General features: G+C 36.9%; 1 protein-coding gene across 7 annotated transcripts in view; it reads left to right on the top strand.

Annotated features, from left to right (window-relative positions):
* The window catches only part of UTRN (utrophin), a 519,047-nt gene that overhangs the window by 213,620 nt on the left and 287,560 nt on the right, over window positions 1–17,867 (top strand). For all 7 annotated transcript variants that reach the window (XM_061207128.1, XM_061207126.1, XM_061207127.1 and 4 more), the window contains 2 exons: window positions 2,431–2,619; window positions 3,491–3,663. In XM_061207128.1, coding sequence (XP_061063111.1) covers window positions 2,431–2,619; window positions 3,491–3,663 — 362 coding nt within the window. The remainder of the gene's footprint in view (window positions 1–2,430; window positions 2,620–3,490; window positions 3,664–17,867) is intronic.

Raw genomic sequence — 17,867 nt, 5'->3', positions numbered from 1 at the left:
CCATTTAAAATTTTTGTTTAGCCACACATGGCTAGGTTTTTCCTTTGTGATTTTCTTAAAAAGTCCTCATCCTCCAGAGAGCTGGCAATGTTCAACTCAGTTTTGTTCCAAGTTTTCCCTATGGTTTGATAAAAACAAAACTGAGAACATTTTTGTAAAGTGTCATTTAAAATCAGTTTTTTAATCTATCTGGAATTTAGGTTGCTGTATGACATGAGGTGCATCATGTAACATTTAATGCTACCTTGTAGTATATCTGTATCTTTGTGTCCTAGATGAATTCTTTAAAAATAAAATTATCCAGAAGTAAAGTCTGGGTCAGATCTTGAGGACACTTTTTTTTTTTTCTCCTAGGGCATTTTGATTGATCACTGTCTTGGGATAAAATCTATTTTGGGAATATAGAAAGCACATATTTGAATCTTGAATGGACTTGCTGCATCAGCAAGAGTATGGAGGCTCAGGAAGCCTAGATTATGTGTATAGTGTTAATAGAAAAATACAGTATTAATGAATGTGATTTTTTTAAAAAAACCATTGGGACTTTCTATTTACAATACCTACTGACCTCCCCAGTTCACCCTCAAGACTCAGATACATGTGACCTTGCAGAATGACACTCTGTTGTGTAACTGAAGAAGCAGCACAAAATTCCTGGCCTTGTAGTGGTTGTTATGGTATAGAAGTGGCTCTCACCAGTAAGCAGGCAGAGCAGACTAAAAAAAAAAAAACCTGGTGTATGATGTTTAGTGATGCTAATGAGGAAAGTACTATAAAGTTGAATGTCCTACAAGCACATTTCAAATAGCTGGAGGCCTAGGGTCCTTTTTGGTCTTAGAAAAACAGAGGCTGTCTGAGCAAGACCCTGGTTGATAGATGAGAAAGCCAAGTAGGAGAACAGGTCCCAGTTTTTTTACTCCTTTGACATGAATTCTCAACCTGTAAATACTTTCTTTGTGTCTTTTTCTTTTTCCTTAAAGTTAAGAAGAAGAACAATTGAGCTTCCCTTTGTGATCTGCCAAAAAATTGGGCTATTTAAAATTAAAATCTGAAAAAATTTAAAACAATTTTTTTATTAAGAAATACTTCATATCTTTTTATTAAAACTGGTTCCTGGGTGAACACATTCAGCATTCTTTTATATTTGCTTAAAATATAGCATATAGTTTGCCTTCTTAGATGTATAGTTAAATACCTAGAAATGTTTTCTGACTAAAATTTGAATGTGTGGCATTAGGATAATAAAATTATTATTAGTGTCAAGTATAAACAAGCCTGTGGATGAAGTCAGGAAATCAATAGGCTTGCTTCTCACCTGGCTATCCAGGGCTGCCCATCATTTGGTGAAAGTCATAGTTTATGAAATTCTAGGAGACAAAGAAATGCAGACCTCGAGATTCAACAACATATTATTCACTCAGTGTTGTTAATCTTGGGTATTGGTTTCATTTAGGAATTGTAACCATTTTCAGGGTCACTAACTCAGTGAACATGTACTTATGATCATTTTCACTGTCATCTGAGTTTACAGAGGAATATCATTTTTCAGAAGTTCAATATAGGAATATGGTGAAAGTGTCAAGGAAATCCACTTAATTCATGAGTGGATGTACTTTGGCCATTTGCAAGCAGTAGGCAGCAATTATTAAATGGTAGCCATCAAGGCTTAAAGGATGTGAACCCAGGGGCGAGTGGCCCATCCCAGAGAGCACTTTATTGTTTAGAAAGCTCTGATTAGAGGATACAGGAAATACTATGCTAGGGTAAATAAGTTATCCACTCAGTTTAGAATCCGCCTGAATTTAGCATGGTAGAATCTATCATCTTATGTAGGATATTCATGTTTTGTAATATTGTTCTCAAAGGTTAAGATTATATACTGAATTGCCTGGATATTATTTTAATTAAACCCCCTACTGCATTTGTTATGTTACGTTACAAATACATGTTTCACTTACTTACTTTTTCACCAGTGAGGCCCAGAAGTGTTTAATCTAATTGTGAGATTTTTTTAAAAAAAGGTGAAATAATAATGGTATTAAAATTTTTACTTCATACAGAATTTTATGATTTGCAGCATATTCTCATTTCTTCAGTAACTTAGGAAAGGAGTCGTTATGTTTTCCTGTTTGCTAAATGAGTTTAGGTGGCTTAAGTCTTAAAAAAAACCTTTCAAGCATTAACAGCTTATTTAAGCCTTTTAACAACAGGCTACAGATGAAAATTAAAATAGAGATTGTTAATGGTTTCTATAGCAGTGCAGGGAAATTTTAAAAAATTAAAACAAGTTTTTAAATTTTTGCTCATGGTATTGAATTTCTCCACAAAGTAGTGTTTTTTCTTTGTTTCTTTTTTGTGTTCTCAGTTTGCTACTATTCATTGTGGGAATAATTTAAAAGATGTGTGTTATTATTATTCATGTCTTTACAGGCAATCCCTATTCAACAGAGAACAGGTCAGCTTGCTTCTGGAATTAGCTCACCACCTCTCCCCACAGATTATCTGGTTGAAATTAACAAAGTTTTACTTTCCATGGATGATGTTGAATTATCACTTAATACTCCAGAACTAAGCTCTGTTGTCTATGAAGACTTCTCTTTTCAGGAAGATTCTCTGAAGGTAAATATCCAGACACTGCATTTGAATAGCTGCAGTTGATGTAGAAATAAAGCAAGGAATTTGTCATTGTGCCTACTTAGATTATCCATAACCTTTTACATTTGTGCCAAGGAATTAATAATTTGTATGAAAAATAAACTTTTCCTATATCCACCAATGAAATACTGTCAAAATTTTTAATTTATTAAAAGTAGGTATGGATTTTTAAGCATGCACAGTTAATGCTTTGCAACATCAGAGACTTTTTAAAATCAAACACATGCACAAACCATATTCCTTTCTCGTAAACTTGATTGTCATTTGATGTAAAACGTTGACATTTATCTTGCCACCTATAACGATTTAAGATTGGCTAGTGGTTGGGTATGGAATGACATGTTGATTGTAAGTTAACTAGGGATCTGAAAGTTTTCAGTTAATTCACAAAACTAATATCAAGACTCTTTCATATAATTTGATTGCATTTATATATCAAGTCACAATAAAATTGCTAGAGTTGATAGGTTTGATAGCTCATTTCTGTCATTTAAATTAGTATTATTAGGTATTTGAAAATATAAATAATTTCTAGCTTCAAACACTTCATTACCTTTACAGAATGTTATTGAAGCTTTTTATATGTCCTGTACAAATGCCACTTTGGACATCTGTGAGGATTTTTTTCCCACCATTAGGATATTATGTAACATTCCTCAGGCTTTGGCCAATACAGGGTATTATTTTTTTTAAAAAGTTTCCAGTTTTGATAAGCAACAATTATGATGTCTCATTATTTTTAAGTAACTTATTCAGTATAAATTTTTGGCCTCCTGTGATTCCATTCTTTTATCTCTTTGCTGGATTTTGTTAACGTATGACAATATATTCATAGACTATCAAAGACCAACTGGACAAACTCGGAGAGCAGATTGCAATCATTCATGAAAAACAACCAGATGTTATCCTCGAAGCTTCTGGACCTGAAGCCATTCAGATCCGGGATACACTTACTCAGTTGAATGCAAAATGGGACAGAATTAATAGAATGTACAATGATCGTAAAGGGTATGTTTAAATTAATATTTAATTTTTTAAAAAGGTCTATAAGTTCATATGTGCATTAAAATTAGTGAGGATATGTTTCAAATCCTTGTAATAGGCCCTGTTTAATAAAGTGTGAGGTAGTTCCTTAAAGAAGAATCAGCTCACATATACATGATCATTTGCAACGTAATATATAATATTTTAATAATTAAGGAAGCACTTTTATTTATTTGTTTTTATTGAAGTATAGTTGACTTACAATATTATATTAGTTTCAGGTGAACAGCATAGTGATTCAATATTTTTACATTTTATGCACCATATGAAGTTATTACAATATTATTGACTATATTCCCTGTGCTGTACATTACAACCCTGTGACATTTATTTTATACTAGTAGTTTGTACCCCTTAATCCTTCTTCACATATGTCACCTGTTCCCCCTACCGCCTCCCCTCTGGCAATCACTAGTTTGTTCTCTGTATCTGTGAGTATTTTTCTGTTTTGCTATATTTGTTTCTTTTGTTTTTTAGGCTCTGCATGTAAGTGAAAACATACAGTATTTGTCTTTCTCTGTCTGACCTATTTCACTTAGCATGTACCCTCTTGGTCTATCCATGCTGTTGCAAATGGCAAGGTTTAATTCTTTTTATGCCTGAGTAATATTCTTATATATATCTTCTTTATCCATTCATGTGTTGATGGACATTTAAGTTGCTTCCATATCTTGGCTATTGTAAATAAAGCTGCTATGAAAATGAGGGTGCAGATATCTTTTCAAGTTAGTGTTTTTGTTTCCTTTGGATCTATTCCCAGAGGTGGAATTGCTGGATCAGAGGGTAGTTATATTTTTGATTTTTTGAGTATCTTTTATACTGTTTTCCATAGTGGTAATACCAATTTACATTCCCCCCAACAGTGTACAAGGGTTCCCTTTTCTCCACATCCACACCAGCACTTGTTATCTCTTGTCTTTTTGATGATGGTCATTGTAACAGGTACGAGGTAATGTTTCATTGTGGTTTTAATTTGCATTTCCCTAATGACTAGTGATGTTGAGCATCTTTTCATGTACCCATTGGCCTTTCGTATATGTTCTTTGGAGAAATGTCTTTTCAGGTCCTCTGCCCATTTTTCAATTGGATTATTTGATTTTTTGATATTGAGTTGTGTGAGTTCTTTATATATTTTTTGATATTAACCCCTTGTCAGACATATTGTTTGCAAGTATCTCCTCCCATTTGGTAGGTTGCCTTTTTATTTTATTGATGGTTTCCTTTGCTGTGCAAAAGCTTTTTAGTTTGATGTAGTCCCATTTGTATATTTTTGCTTTTGTTGCCCTTGCCTGAGGAGATATATCCCCCCAAATATTGCTAAGACCTATGTCAAAAAGCATACTGCTTGTATTTTCTTCTAGGAGTTTTATGGCTTCAGGTCTTACACTTAAGTCTTTAATCCATTTTGAGTTTACTTTCATATATGGTGTGAGAAAATGGTCTAGCTTCATTTTTTTACATGTACCTGTCCAGTTTCCACAACACTGCTTATTGAAGAGATTGATACTATACATAGAAAATTCTAAAGACTCCACCAAAAACTACTAGAACTAATAAATGAATTTAATAAAGTTGCAGTATACAAAATTAATGTACAGAAGTCGGTTGCATTTCTATACACTAATAACAAACTATCAGAAAGAGAACTTTAAGAAAAAAATCCCATTTGCAATCCTTTTGCATCTAAAAGAATGAAATACCTAAGAATAAATTTAACCAAGGAGGTGAAAGACCTGTACTCTGGAAACTATATGACATTGATAAAAGAAAGTGAAGACAACACAAATAAATGGAAAGGTATACTGTGTTCATGGATTGGAAGAATTAATATTGTTAAATGTCCATACTACCCATAGCAATCTACAGATTCGGTGCAATCCCTGTCAAAACACCCATGGTATTTTTCACAGAACTAGAACACAGAATGCTAATATTTGTATGGAACCACAAAAGACCCTGAATAGCCAAAGCAGTCTTGTGAAAGAAGAACAAAGCTGGAGGTATCATGGTCTCTGACTTCAAACTATATTACAAAGCTATAGCAATCATTACAGTATGGTACTGGCAGAAAAAGACATTTAGATCAATGGTATGGAATAGAGAGCCCAGAAATAAACCCACGTACATACAATTAATCTATGCCAAAGAAAGCAAGCATATACAATGGAGAAAAGGAAGCACCTTTAATTTTTAGTATCCGAATAGTGTCCATTTTCTTTAAAAATCTTGAAAAGGATTTTCAGTAATGTTCAATTTCTCCACACACTTTATGATTAATGTGAGTGAAGAGCAGAGACAGCCACAGATAATTGGAATCCATATATAACCCCAAAGGCTTTTTTAAAAAAATAACCTTCTGTTTAATAGAATGTTTTTGAGCCTCCTTCTTTCTAGTTTTTGACCAGACCTATTAACAGGTAGAAACAAAAATTGGTAAGACTTTTGATGATAGCTGTGTATGTATGGAAAGTCAAGTATGATGTGAAATAGCTCAATATGAATTACAGTGTAAGAGTAATGTTAACACAGAAAAATATACCGGAAAACCTTAGAGACATACACACAAAAATAGGCATGGTGCTCTTCATCTTCTTTTTTTGTTTTAGCTTACATATTTCACGTAATTATACAATCCTTGGAAAGGTAACTTATAATAATCTTTTGGTGTATTTCTTTGTATGAATTTTTAAAAACTTCTCTGTACATTTAGAGAATATCCTCTTACATACAGCTTTATGCATACTTCTGACTTTAATTAGACTTGATTATTAGATGAAGGCTAATTTGTTAAAAAATAATAACATTTTAAGGCTCTAGATTGCATCACAGTATTGGTCGTTATACCTCTGCCAACAGCATATGTGAAAGTGTCCTTCTTACTGAACCCTTGTTAACATTGACAGATTTTTTTTTAGACCTTTGCCAATTGTATAGTGATGGATTGCATCTCAATATGATTTTCATTTCTTTGATTATCAGCAAAATTTCAATATTTTTACATATGTTTATTGGCACCAGTGTTATTTCTTCTGTTAATGGGTAGGTCATGTTCTGTGATTATTTTTCTATCATAGTATTATTATTTACTTCTTAATTTGCAAAAGCTTTTTTCTATATTAAGAATATTAGCCATTCATATATTTTGTTCATTGCTTAATTACTCACAGCTTTCCATGTACCCTTTATCTTTGTTAATGGTGTTTTTTGACATATAGAAATTTTAATTTTCTATAATTATATCTTATGTCTTTTCCTTTGTAATTTCATTTTGTTTATATGCATATAAATTACCTTTTCATTGTGAGAGTAATTAAATATATATATTTAAAACAATTTTGCTTGATTTAAAATTTACATGTAAAAACTAAACCATCTGAATTTTATTTTGATATGTATTTTGTTTTAAGGCTCCAGTTTGGTGGTTCTATATACCAACTCTTTTTTAAAAATTCTTTTCCATTAGCAATATAGTTCCCTGTGCTATAAAGTAATACCTTGTTGTTTATCCATTCTATATATAATTGTTTGCATCTGCTAACCCCAAACTCTCAATCCGTCCCTCCCCCCCTTCCCCCTTGACAACCACAAGTCTGTTCTCTGTGTCTGTAAATAGCAACTCTTTAGTAGCAAGAGTGGGGGCCATGCATCCCTACTTTTTAAACACTCCCCAGCTCAATTTTTTATGCAGCCTGAGTTAAGAAACACTAATCTGTTCTATTTTGCCATGTTTTTCTTTTTTTTTTTTTTTAAACATCTTTATTGAAGTATAATTGCTTTACAATGGTGTGTTAGTTTCTGCTTTATAACAAAGTGAATCAGTTATACATATACATATGTTCCCATATCTCTTCCCTCTTGCATCTCCCTCCCTCCCACCCTCCCTATCCCACCCCTCTAGGTGGTCACAAAGCACCGAGCTGATCTCCCTGTGCTATGCGGTTGCTTCCCACTAGCTATCTATTTTACATTTGGTAGTGTATATATGTCCATGACACTCTCTCACCCTGTCACATCTCACCCCTCCCCCTCCCCATATCCTCAAGTCCATTCTCTAGTAGGTCTGTGTCTTTATTCCCGTCTTGCCACTAGGTTCTGCATGACCTTTTCTTTTTTTTCCCCTTAGATTCCATATATATGTGTTAGCATACTGTATTTCTTTTTCTCTTTCTGACTTACTTCACTCTGTATGGCAGACTCTAACTCCATCCACCTCATTACAAATACCTCCATTTCATTTCTTTTTATGGCTGAGTAATATTCCATTGTATATATGTGCCACATCTTCTTTATCCATTCATCCGATGATGGACACCTAGGTTGCTTCCATGTCCTGGCTATTGTAAACAGAGCTGCAATGAATATTTTGGTACATGACTCTTTCTGAATTATGGTTTTCTCAGGGTATATGCCCAGTAGTGGGATTGCTGGGTCGTATGGGAGTTCTATTTTTAGTTTTTTAAGGAACCTCCATACTGTTCTCCATAGTGGCTGTATCAATTTACATTCCCACCAACAGTGCAAGAGTGTTCCCTTTTCTCCACACCCTCTCCAGCATTTATTGTTTCTAGATTTTTTGATGATGGCCATTCTGACCGGTGTGAGATGATACCTCATTGTACTTTTGATTTGCATTTCTCTAATGATTAATGATGTTGAGCATTCTTTCATGTGTCTGTTGGCAATCTGTATCTCTTCTTTGGAGAAATGTCTATTTAGGTCTTTTGCCCATTTTTGGATTGGGTTGTTTGTTTTTTTGTTATTGAGCTGCATGAGCTGCTTGTAAATCTTGGAGATTAATCCTTTGTCCGTTGCTTCATTTGCAAATATTTTCTCCCATTCTGAGGGTTGTCTTTTGGTCTTGTTTATGGTTTCCTTTGCTGTGCAAAAGCTTTTAAGTTTCATTAGGTCCCATTTGTTTATTTGTGTTTTTATTTCCATTTCTCTAGGACCTGGGTCAAAAAGGATCTTGCTGTGACTTATGTCATAGAGTGTTCTGCCTATGTTTTCCTCTAAGAGTTTGATAGTGTCTGGCCTTTAATCCATTTTGAGTTTATTTTTGTGTATGGTGTCAGGGAGTGTTCTAATTTCATACTTTTACATGTATCTGTCCAATTTTCCCAGCACCACTTATTGAAGAGGCTGTCTTTTCTCCACTGTATATGCTTGCCTCCTTTATCAAAGATAAGGTAACCGTATGTGTGTGGGCTTATCTCTGGGCTTTCTATCCTGTTCCATTGATCTATATTTCTGTTTTTGTGCCAGTACCAAACTGTCTTGATTACTGTAGCTTTGTAATATAGTCTGAAGTCAGGGAGCCTGATTCCTCCAGCTCCATTTTTCGTTCTGAAGATTGCTTTGGCTATTCGGGGTCTTTTGTGTCTCCATACAAATTGTGAAATTTTTTGTTCTAGTTCTGTGAAAAATGCCAGTGGTAGTTTGATAGGGATTGCATTGAATCTGTAGATTGCTTTGGGTAGCAGAGTCATTTTCACAATGTTGATTCTTCCAATCCAAGAACATGGTATATCTCTCCATCTATTTGTATCATCTTTAATTTCTTTCATCAGTGTCCTATAATTTTCTGCATACAGGTCTTTTGTCTCCTTAGGTAGGTTTATTCCTAGATATTTTATTCTTTTTGTTGCAATGGTAAACGGGAGTGTTTTCTTAATTTCACTTTCAGATTTTTCATCATTAGTATATAGGAATGCAAGAGATTTCTGTGCATTAATTTTGTATCCTGCTACTTTACCAAATTCATTGATTAGCTCTAGTAGTTTTCTGGTAGCATCTTTAGGATTCTCTATGTATAGTATCATGTCATCTGCAAACAGTGACAGCTTTACTTCTTCTTTTCCGATTTGGATTCCTTTTATTTCTTTTTCTTCTCTGATTGCTGTGGCTAAAACTTCCAAAACTATGTTGAATAATAGTGGTGAGAGTGGGCAACCTTGTCTTGTTCCTGATCTTAGTGGAAATGGTTTCAGTTTTTCACCATTGAGGACAATGTTGGCTGTGGGTTTGTCATATATGGCCTTTATTATGTTGAGGAAAGTTCCCTCTATGCCTACTTTCTGCAGGGCTTTTATCATAAATGGGTGTTGAATTTTGTCGAAAGCTTTCTCTGCATCTATTGAGATGATCATATGGTTTTTCTCCTTCAATTTGTTAATATGATGTATCACGTTGATTGATTTGCGTATATTGAAGAATCCTTGCATTCCTGGAATAAACCCCACTTGATCATGGTGTATGATCCTTTTAATGTGCTGTTGGATTCTGTTTGCTAGTATTTTGTTGAGGATTTTTGCATCTATGTTCATCAGTGATATTGGCCTGTAGTTTTCTTTCTTTGTGACATCTTTGTCTGGTTTTGGTATCAGGGTGATAGTGGCCTTGTTGAATGAGTTTGGGAGTGTTCCTCCCTCTGCAATATTTTGGAAGAGTTTGAGAAGGATAGGTGTTAGCTCTTCTCTAAATGTTTGATAGAATTCGCCTGTGAAGCCATCTGGTCCTGGGCTTTTGTGTGTTGGAAGATTTTTAATCACAGTTTCAATTTCAGTGCTTGTGATTGGTCTGTTCATATTTTCTATTTCTTCCTGGTTCAGTCTCGGCAGGTTGTGCATTTCTAAGAATCTGTCCATTTCTTCCAGGTTGTCCAATTTATTGGCATAGAGTTGCTTGTAGTAATCTCTCATGATCGTTTGTATTTCTGCAGTGTCAGTGGTTACTTCTCCTTTTTCATTTCTAATTCTATTGATTTGAGTCTTCTCCCTTTTTCTCTTGATGAGTCTGGCTAATGTTTTATCAATTTTGTTTATCTTCTCAAAGAACCAGCTTTTAGTTTCATTGATTTTTGCTATTGTTTCCTTCATTTCTTTTTCATTTACTTCTGACCTGATCTTTATGATTTCTTTCCTTCTGCTAGCTTTGGGGTTTTTTTGTTCTTCTTCCTCTGATTGCTTCAGGTGCAAGGTTAGGTTGTTTATTCGAGATGTTTCCTGTTTCTTGAGGTAGGCTTGTATTGCTATAAACTTCCCTCTTAGTACTGCTTTTGCTGCATCCCATAGGTTTTGGGTCGTCGTGTCTCCGTTGTCATTTGTTTCTAGGTATTTTTTGATTTCCCCTTTGATTTCTTCAGTGATCACTTCGTTATTAAGTAGTGTATTGTGTAGCCTCCATGTGTTTGTATTTTTTACAGATCTTTTCCTGTAATTGATATCTAGTCTCATAGCGTTGTGGTCAGAAAAGATACTTGATACGATTTTAATTTTCCTAAATTTACCAAGGCTTGATTTGTGACCCAAGATATGATCTATCCTGGAGAATGTTCTATGAGCACTTGAGAAGAATGTGTATTCTGTTGTTTTTGGGTGGAATGTCCTATAAATATCAATTAAGTCCATCTTGTTTAATGTATCATTTAAAGCTTGTGTTTCCTTATTTATTTTCATTTTGGATGATCTGTCCATTGGTGAAAGTGGGGTGTTAAAGTCCCCTACTATGATTGTGTTGCTGTCAATTTCCCCTTTTATGGCTGTTAGTATTTGCCTTATGTATTGAGGTGCTCCTATGTTGGGTGCATAAATATTTACAATTGTTATACCTTCCTCTTGGATCGATCCCTTGATCATTATATAGTGTCCGTCTTTGTCTCTTGTAATAGTCTTTATTTTAAAGTCTATTTTGTCTGATATGAGAATTGCTACTCCAGCTTTCTTTTGATTTCCATTTGCATGGAATATCTTTTTCCATTCCCTCACTTTCAGTCTGTATGTGTCTCTAGGTCTGAAGTGGGCCTCTTGTAGACAGCATATATATGGGTCTTGTTTTTGTATCCATTCAGCCAGTCTGTGTCTTTTGGTGGGAGCATTTACTCCATTTACATTTAAGGTAATTATCGATATGTATTTTCCTATTCCCATTTTCTTAAATGTTTTGGGTTTGTTATTGTAGGTGTTTTCCTTCTCTTGTGTTTCTTGCCTAGAGAAGTTCCTTTAGCATTTGTTGTAAAGCTGGTTTGGTGGTGCTGAACTCTGTCAGCTTTTGCTTGTCTGTAAAGGTTTTAATTTCTCCATCAAATCTGAATGAGATCCTTGCTGGGTAGAGTAACCTTGGTTGTAGGTTTTTCTCCTTCATCACTTTAAGTATATCCTGCCACTCCCTTCTGGCTTGCAGAGTTTCTGCTGAAAGATCAGCTGTTAACCTTATGGGGATGCCCTTGTGTGTTATTTGTTGTTTTTCCCTTGCTGCTTTTAATATGTTTTCTTTATATTTAATTTTTGATAGTTTGATTAATATGTGTCTTGGCGTGTTTCTTCTTGGATTTATCCTGTATGGGACTCTCTGTGCTTCCAGGACTTGATTAACTATTTCCTTTCCCATATTAGGGAAGTTTTCAACTATAATCTCTTCAAATATTTTTTCAGTCCCTTTCTTTTTCTCTTCTTCTTCTGGGACCCCTGTGATTCAAATGTTGGTGCGTTTAATGTTGTCCCAGAGGTCTCTGAGACTGTCCTCAGTTCTTTTCATTCTTTTTTCTTTATTCTGGTCTGCAGTAGTTATTTCCACTATTTTATCTTCCAGGTCACTTATTCGTTCTTCTGCCTCAGTTATTCTGCTATTGATCCCGTCTAGAGTATTTTTAATTTCATTTATTGTGTTTTTCATCGTTGCTTGGTTCCTCTTTAGTTCTTCTACGTCCTTGTTAAATGTTTCTTGCATTTTGTCTATTCTATTTCCAAGATTTTGGATCATCTTTACTATCATTATTCTGAATTCTTTTTCAGGTAGACTGCCTATTTCCTCTTCATTTGTTAGGTCTGGTGTGTTTTGACCCTGCTCCTTCACCTGCTGTGTGTTTTTTTGTCTTCTCATTTTGCTTATCTTACTGTGTTTGGGGTCTCCTTTTCACAGGCTGCAGGTTCGTAGTTCCCGTTGTTTTTGGTATCTGTCCCCAGTGGCTAAGGTTGATTCAGTGGGTTGTGTAGGCTTCCTGGTGGAGGGGAGTAGTGCCTGTGTTCTGGTGGATGAGGTTGGATCTTGTCTTTCTGGTGGGCACGTCCACGTCTGGTGGTGTGTTTTGGGGTGTCTGTGGCCTTATTATGATTTTAGGCAGCCTCTCTGTTAATGGATGGGGCTGTGTTCCTGTCTTGCTGGTTGTTTGGCATAGGGTGTCCAGCACTGTAGCTTGCTGGTCGTTGAGTGAATCTGGGTCTTGATGTTGAGATGGAGATCTCTGAGAGATTTTCGCCATTTGGTATTACGTGGAGCTGGGAGGTCTCTTGTGGACCAGTGTCCTGAAGTTGGCTCTCCCACCTCAGAGGCACAGCCCTGATGCCTGGCTGGAGCACCAAGAGCCTTTCATCCACACGGCTCAGAATAAAAGGGAGAAAAAATAGAAAGAAAGAAAGAAAGAGGATAAAATAAAATAAAATAAAGCTATTATAATAAAAAATAAGAAAAAAAATTATTAAGAATAAATTTATTAAGAAAAAATTTTTTTAATTTTTAAAAATAGATTTATTAATTTTTATAATAAAAAATAAGAAAAAAATTATTAAGAAAAAAATTTTTTAATTTTTAAAATAAAAAATATGAAAAAACTTATTAAAAAATTTTTTAAAAATTTTTTAAAAATAGAAAATAAGGAAAAATTATTAAGAAAACATTTATTAGGGAAATAAATTTTTTTTAAGTAAAAAAAAAAAGAAAAAAAACGGACGGACCTAACCCTAGGACTAACGGTGAGAGCAAAGCTATACAGACAAAATCTCACCCAGAAGCATACACATATACACTCACAAAAAAAGGAAAAGGGGAAAAATTAATATATCCTGCTCCCAAAGTCCACCTCCTAAATTTGGGATGATTCGTTGTCTATTCAGGTATTCAACAGATGCAGGCACATCAAGTTGTTTGTGGAGCTTTAATCCGCTGCTTCTGAGGCTGCTGGGAGAGATTTCCCTTTCTCTTCTTTGTTCGTACAGCTCCCGGGGTTCAGCTTTGGATTTGGACCCGCCTCTGCATGTAGGTCGCCTCAGGGCATCTGTTCCCCGCCCAGACAGAACGGGGTTAAAGGAGCAGCTGATTTGGGGGCTCTGGCTCAGTCAGGCCGGGGGGAGGGAGCGGTACGGAGGAGGCGGGGCGAGCCTGCGGCGGCAGAAGCCGGCGTGACGTTGCAGCAGCCTGAGGCGCTCCGTGCACTCTCCCTGGGAAGTTGTCCCCGGATCACGGGAGCCTGGCCGTGGCGGGCTGCACTGGCTTCCGGGAGGGGCGGTGTGGAGAGTGACCTGTGCTCGCACACAGGCTGTTTGGTGGCGGCAGCAGCAGCCTTAGCGTCTCATGCCCGTCTCTGGGGTCCGCGCTGATAGCCACAGCTCGCGCCCGCCTCTGGGCTCCGCGCTGATAGCCGCGGCTCGCGCCCGTCTCTGGAGTTCGTTTAAGCGGCGCTCTGAATCCCCTCTCCTTGCGCGCTGCGAAACAGAGAGGCAAGAAAAAGTCTCTTGCCTCTTCGGCAGCTGCAGACTTTTTCTCGGGCTCCCTCCCGGCTAGCTGTGGTGAGCTAGCCCCTTCAGGCTGTGTTCACGCCGCCAACCCAGTCCTCTCCCTGCGAGCCGACCGAAGCCCGAGCCTCAGCTCCCAGCCCCCGCCGGCCCCGGCGGGTGAGCAGACAAGCCTCTCGGGCTGGTGAGTGCTGCTTGGCGCCGAGCCTCTGTGCGGGAATCTCTCCGTTTTTCCCTCTGCGCTCCTGTTGCTGTGGGATCCGCGCTGATAGCCGCGGCTCGCGCCCGTCTCTGGAGCTCGTTTAGGCGGCGCTCTGAATCCCCTCTCCTTGCGCGCCGCGAAACAAAGAGGCAAGAAACAGTCTCTTGCCTCTTCAGCAGCTGCAGTCTCTTTCCCGGACTCCCTCCCGGCTAGCACCAAAGCCCGAGCCTCAGCTCCCAGTCCCCGCCCGCCCTGGCGGGTGAGCAGACAAGCCTCTCGGGCTGGTGAGCGCTGCTCGGCGCCGATCCTCTGTGCGGGAATCTCTCTGCTTTGCCCTCCGCACCCCTGTGGCTGCGCTCTCCTCCGTGGCTCTGAAGCTTCCCCCCTCTGCCACCCGCAGTCTCTGCCCACGAAGGGGCTTCCTAGTGTGTGGAAACCTTTCCTCCTTCACAGCTCCCTCCCACTGGTGCAGGTCCTGTCCCTATTCTTTTGTCTCTGTTATTTCTTTTTTCTTTTGCCCTACCCAAGTACGTGGGGATTTTCTTGCCTTTTGGGAGGTCTGACGTCTTCTGCCAGCGTTCAGTGGGTGTTCTGTAGGAGCAGTTCCACGTGTAGATGTATTTCTACTGTATCTGTGGGAAGGAAGGTGATCTCCGTGTCTTACTCTTCCGCCATCTTGCCCATTTCCCATGTTTTTCTTAAATAAACAACCAATTTTCTCTATATTTTTTGCTGAATAATTTAACTCTCCATTATTGTTGGTGATACTTCCTTTACCATAAACTTAAAGGCATTTCAACTTCATATTTATTTGATTTTGCTAATTCTGCCTTCTCACACCATTAGTTTTAGTCTAATACCATAACATTTTCATTTTTAAAGCATTATTAATTTTTTCATCTACCACAGTAAATTTTCTCTAATTATTCTAACATTAAAATTCATATTCTTTTTCTATATTTATTCTTCCAGTAAAATTTTAGTCATCTCAATCATTTTTGGAAAAAATGATGAATTTGAAACGTAGTATTTCACTCATTTGGGTCCTTTTCTGTGTCCTCAGTAAGGTTTTGAAGATTTGTCTGCATCTTTCTCCCCAGGACTATTACTTGGTAGTTTTGTGCTTTTCTTATTGTTGGTTAGTGTAGAGTTGATGTATGGTAGCTTATTTCTGCATTTTCTGCACTGCGTGTGTTTGTGCGTGTGTGTGTGTGCGCGCACGCACGCGTGTGAGTGTATGCCTGTGAGTATGGGTATAAATTTGATTTTCTTGGCCTTTCTTAGTATACTGACACATCATTTGTATATAATGATAACTTTTCTTCTTTTTTTCAATTATCCTATTTGCATATATGCATCTGGCTAATGTGGCAGAATTTCAAGAACGTTATGATTAGTAACGTTGATTGCAGATATTCATGCCATTTACTTGATTATAAAAATTTTAACTTTTTAGAAAATATTCCATAGTTTTTTTTTAATTGAGCACAGAACAATATTCTCTTATGTTAGAAAAGTCTTCTCTATCACATTTTTATTTTATTATTTTGTTTTCTGTGTTTACTAGATTTCATTTGCTAGGAGGTTGTCTCTCTTATTTTCTTTAGGCCAGCACTTGGATGCATTAGTTGATTATGTTCTTATTCTTATTCCTAATTTTTGTTTAGTTTTTCTCTTCCAACCTTGGTAACCTATCCTAAAATGTTTATTTTTCCCCATTCCTATGTGCCCACTTTTACAAGCAGTAAGTGAGCACTCCTTTCTATTCTTTTCTTTTCATAGAACATCGAGGCAATGGCAAATATCCTGTGCTTTCATGGTTTCATAACTTATCGGTCATAATCACACCTGGGTGACCACCAAGTCATTTGTCTATGCCAGGTCTCTGTGCTGTTTTGCTTATAAAATTTTTTAAGTATTGTTGGCCTGTGGTAAAAGATAAATACCATGAAAATAAACAGGTATCTTTCTTTGAGAAGTCCCTTATGCCTCTTTTGTAATGGTTCATGGCATTAGCTTTCATATTTTTCCTTAATAAGTAATTTTAGAACCATCTTAGACAAACAGTGGAACAGTGGAGAAATAAGCCAGTTATATTTCTTCCTTCTCATCTTAGATCCTTGGATCTTTGTGTATCTTCTCTCCTAAGAATGTCTTCCCAGATACTTATCCTCTGTATCTTCTTCGTGCCCCTCACTGCTGTGTGGACAAAGTTCAGACTTCTTATCTTGACCTTAGAAGCTTTTTAACAGTGTTCTCCAGTTGGCCTAATTTCTAGTACCTTATACGTACTGCTCAAAAACAAGTTTTCTTCACTCATTTCACATAAACTTGATTAAAATTTCCTTTACCTTCTTTACCTTCCCAGCTTTCTGATTCTTACTCAGAATTCCATCTTTTATCAGGAATAGTTTTCCTTCTTAATTTAATCAGTCATTCTTTTTCCATCATTTAAAAAGTGTTTGAAACTCAGTTTCATCATAGAAGACTTCACCCATCCACCTACCTATGTATACCTATACCTGTCTATCCGTGCACCATTCATTTAATGAATATTTATTGAGTGCCGACTAATGAAGATTGTCTTAATATATTCTCTTAGTGTTTTGTTTGAAGTGCTCTTATTTTCATTATGCCCAATAGAACATTGCTCCCTGTGGGCACTCAACAAATATTAATGGAATTTTTATTCAGTGATTTTCATGGAAGAAGGAAACATAAAGATTATTTAGGAGTTAGCGATGTCAGGGACCATTTTATTATTTTTTAAAATAATATTACCTTTTTATTATATAAACATTTTAGTAGAATCATTAAAATTTCAGAGATCTCTTCTAAACTTCTCCTGGTACAACTCCTCTAAACAAAGAGGCAGAGGGAAATCCTTTAGGATCCCAATCCAACAGAGCTTTTCTTTTTTACACTTATGTGTTCCAAATATGACAAGCACTGGAGTTTGACTTTATCTCATTTCTAAAGGAGTTATGTTTGAATAGAAGTCTTGATAGTCTTTGTTTCATTGCCTAACCTGAGCTTTGCAGGCACTCCCATCCTGTGCTGTGTTCAGGTCAATGGGACACACTGAATTAGTCCCTGCACAGAGTATGTTAGTCTGCTAGGGCAGCCATAATAAGATACCACAGACAAGGTGGCTTAAACAACAGACATTTATTTTCTGTCAGTTCTGGAGGCTGATACCGGAAGAGTTAGTTTCCGGTGAGGCTTCTCTTACTGGCTTGCAGATGGCCACCTTCTCACTGTATCCTTACCTTACATGGCCTTTCCTCTGTGCTCTTGCAAAGAGAGAGAGAGACAGAGAGAGACAGAGAGGCAGAAAGAGACAGACATAGAGAGAGATATCTCTGGTGTCTCTCCCTCTTATTAGGACAGCAGTCCTATGGGATTAATGACCCACATGACCTCATTTAACCTTAATTATCTCCCTAAACACCCTGTCTCCA

The sequence above is a fragment of the Eubalaena glacialis genome, chromosome 12, assembly GCF_028564815.1.
Source record: "Eubalaena glacialis isolate mEubGla1 chromosome 12, mEubGla1.1.hap2.+ XY, whole genome shotgun sequence".
Taxonomy (NCBI): domain Eukaryota; kingdom Metazoa; phylum Chordata; class Mammalia; order Artiodactyla; family Balaenidae; genus Eubalaena; species Eubalaena glacialis.
This window is presented reverse-complemented; position numbering and strand designations above follow the sequence as displayed.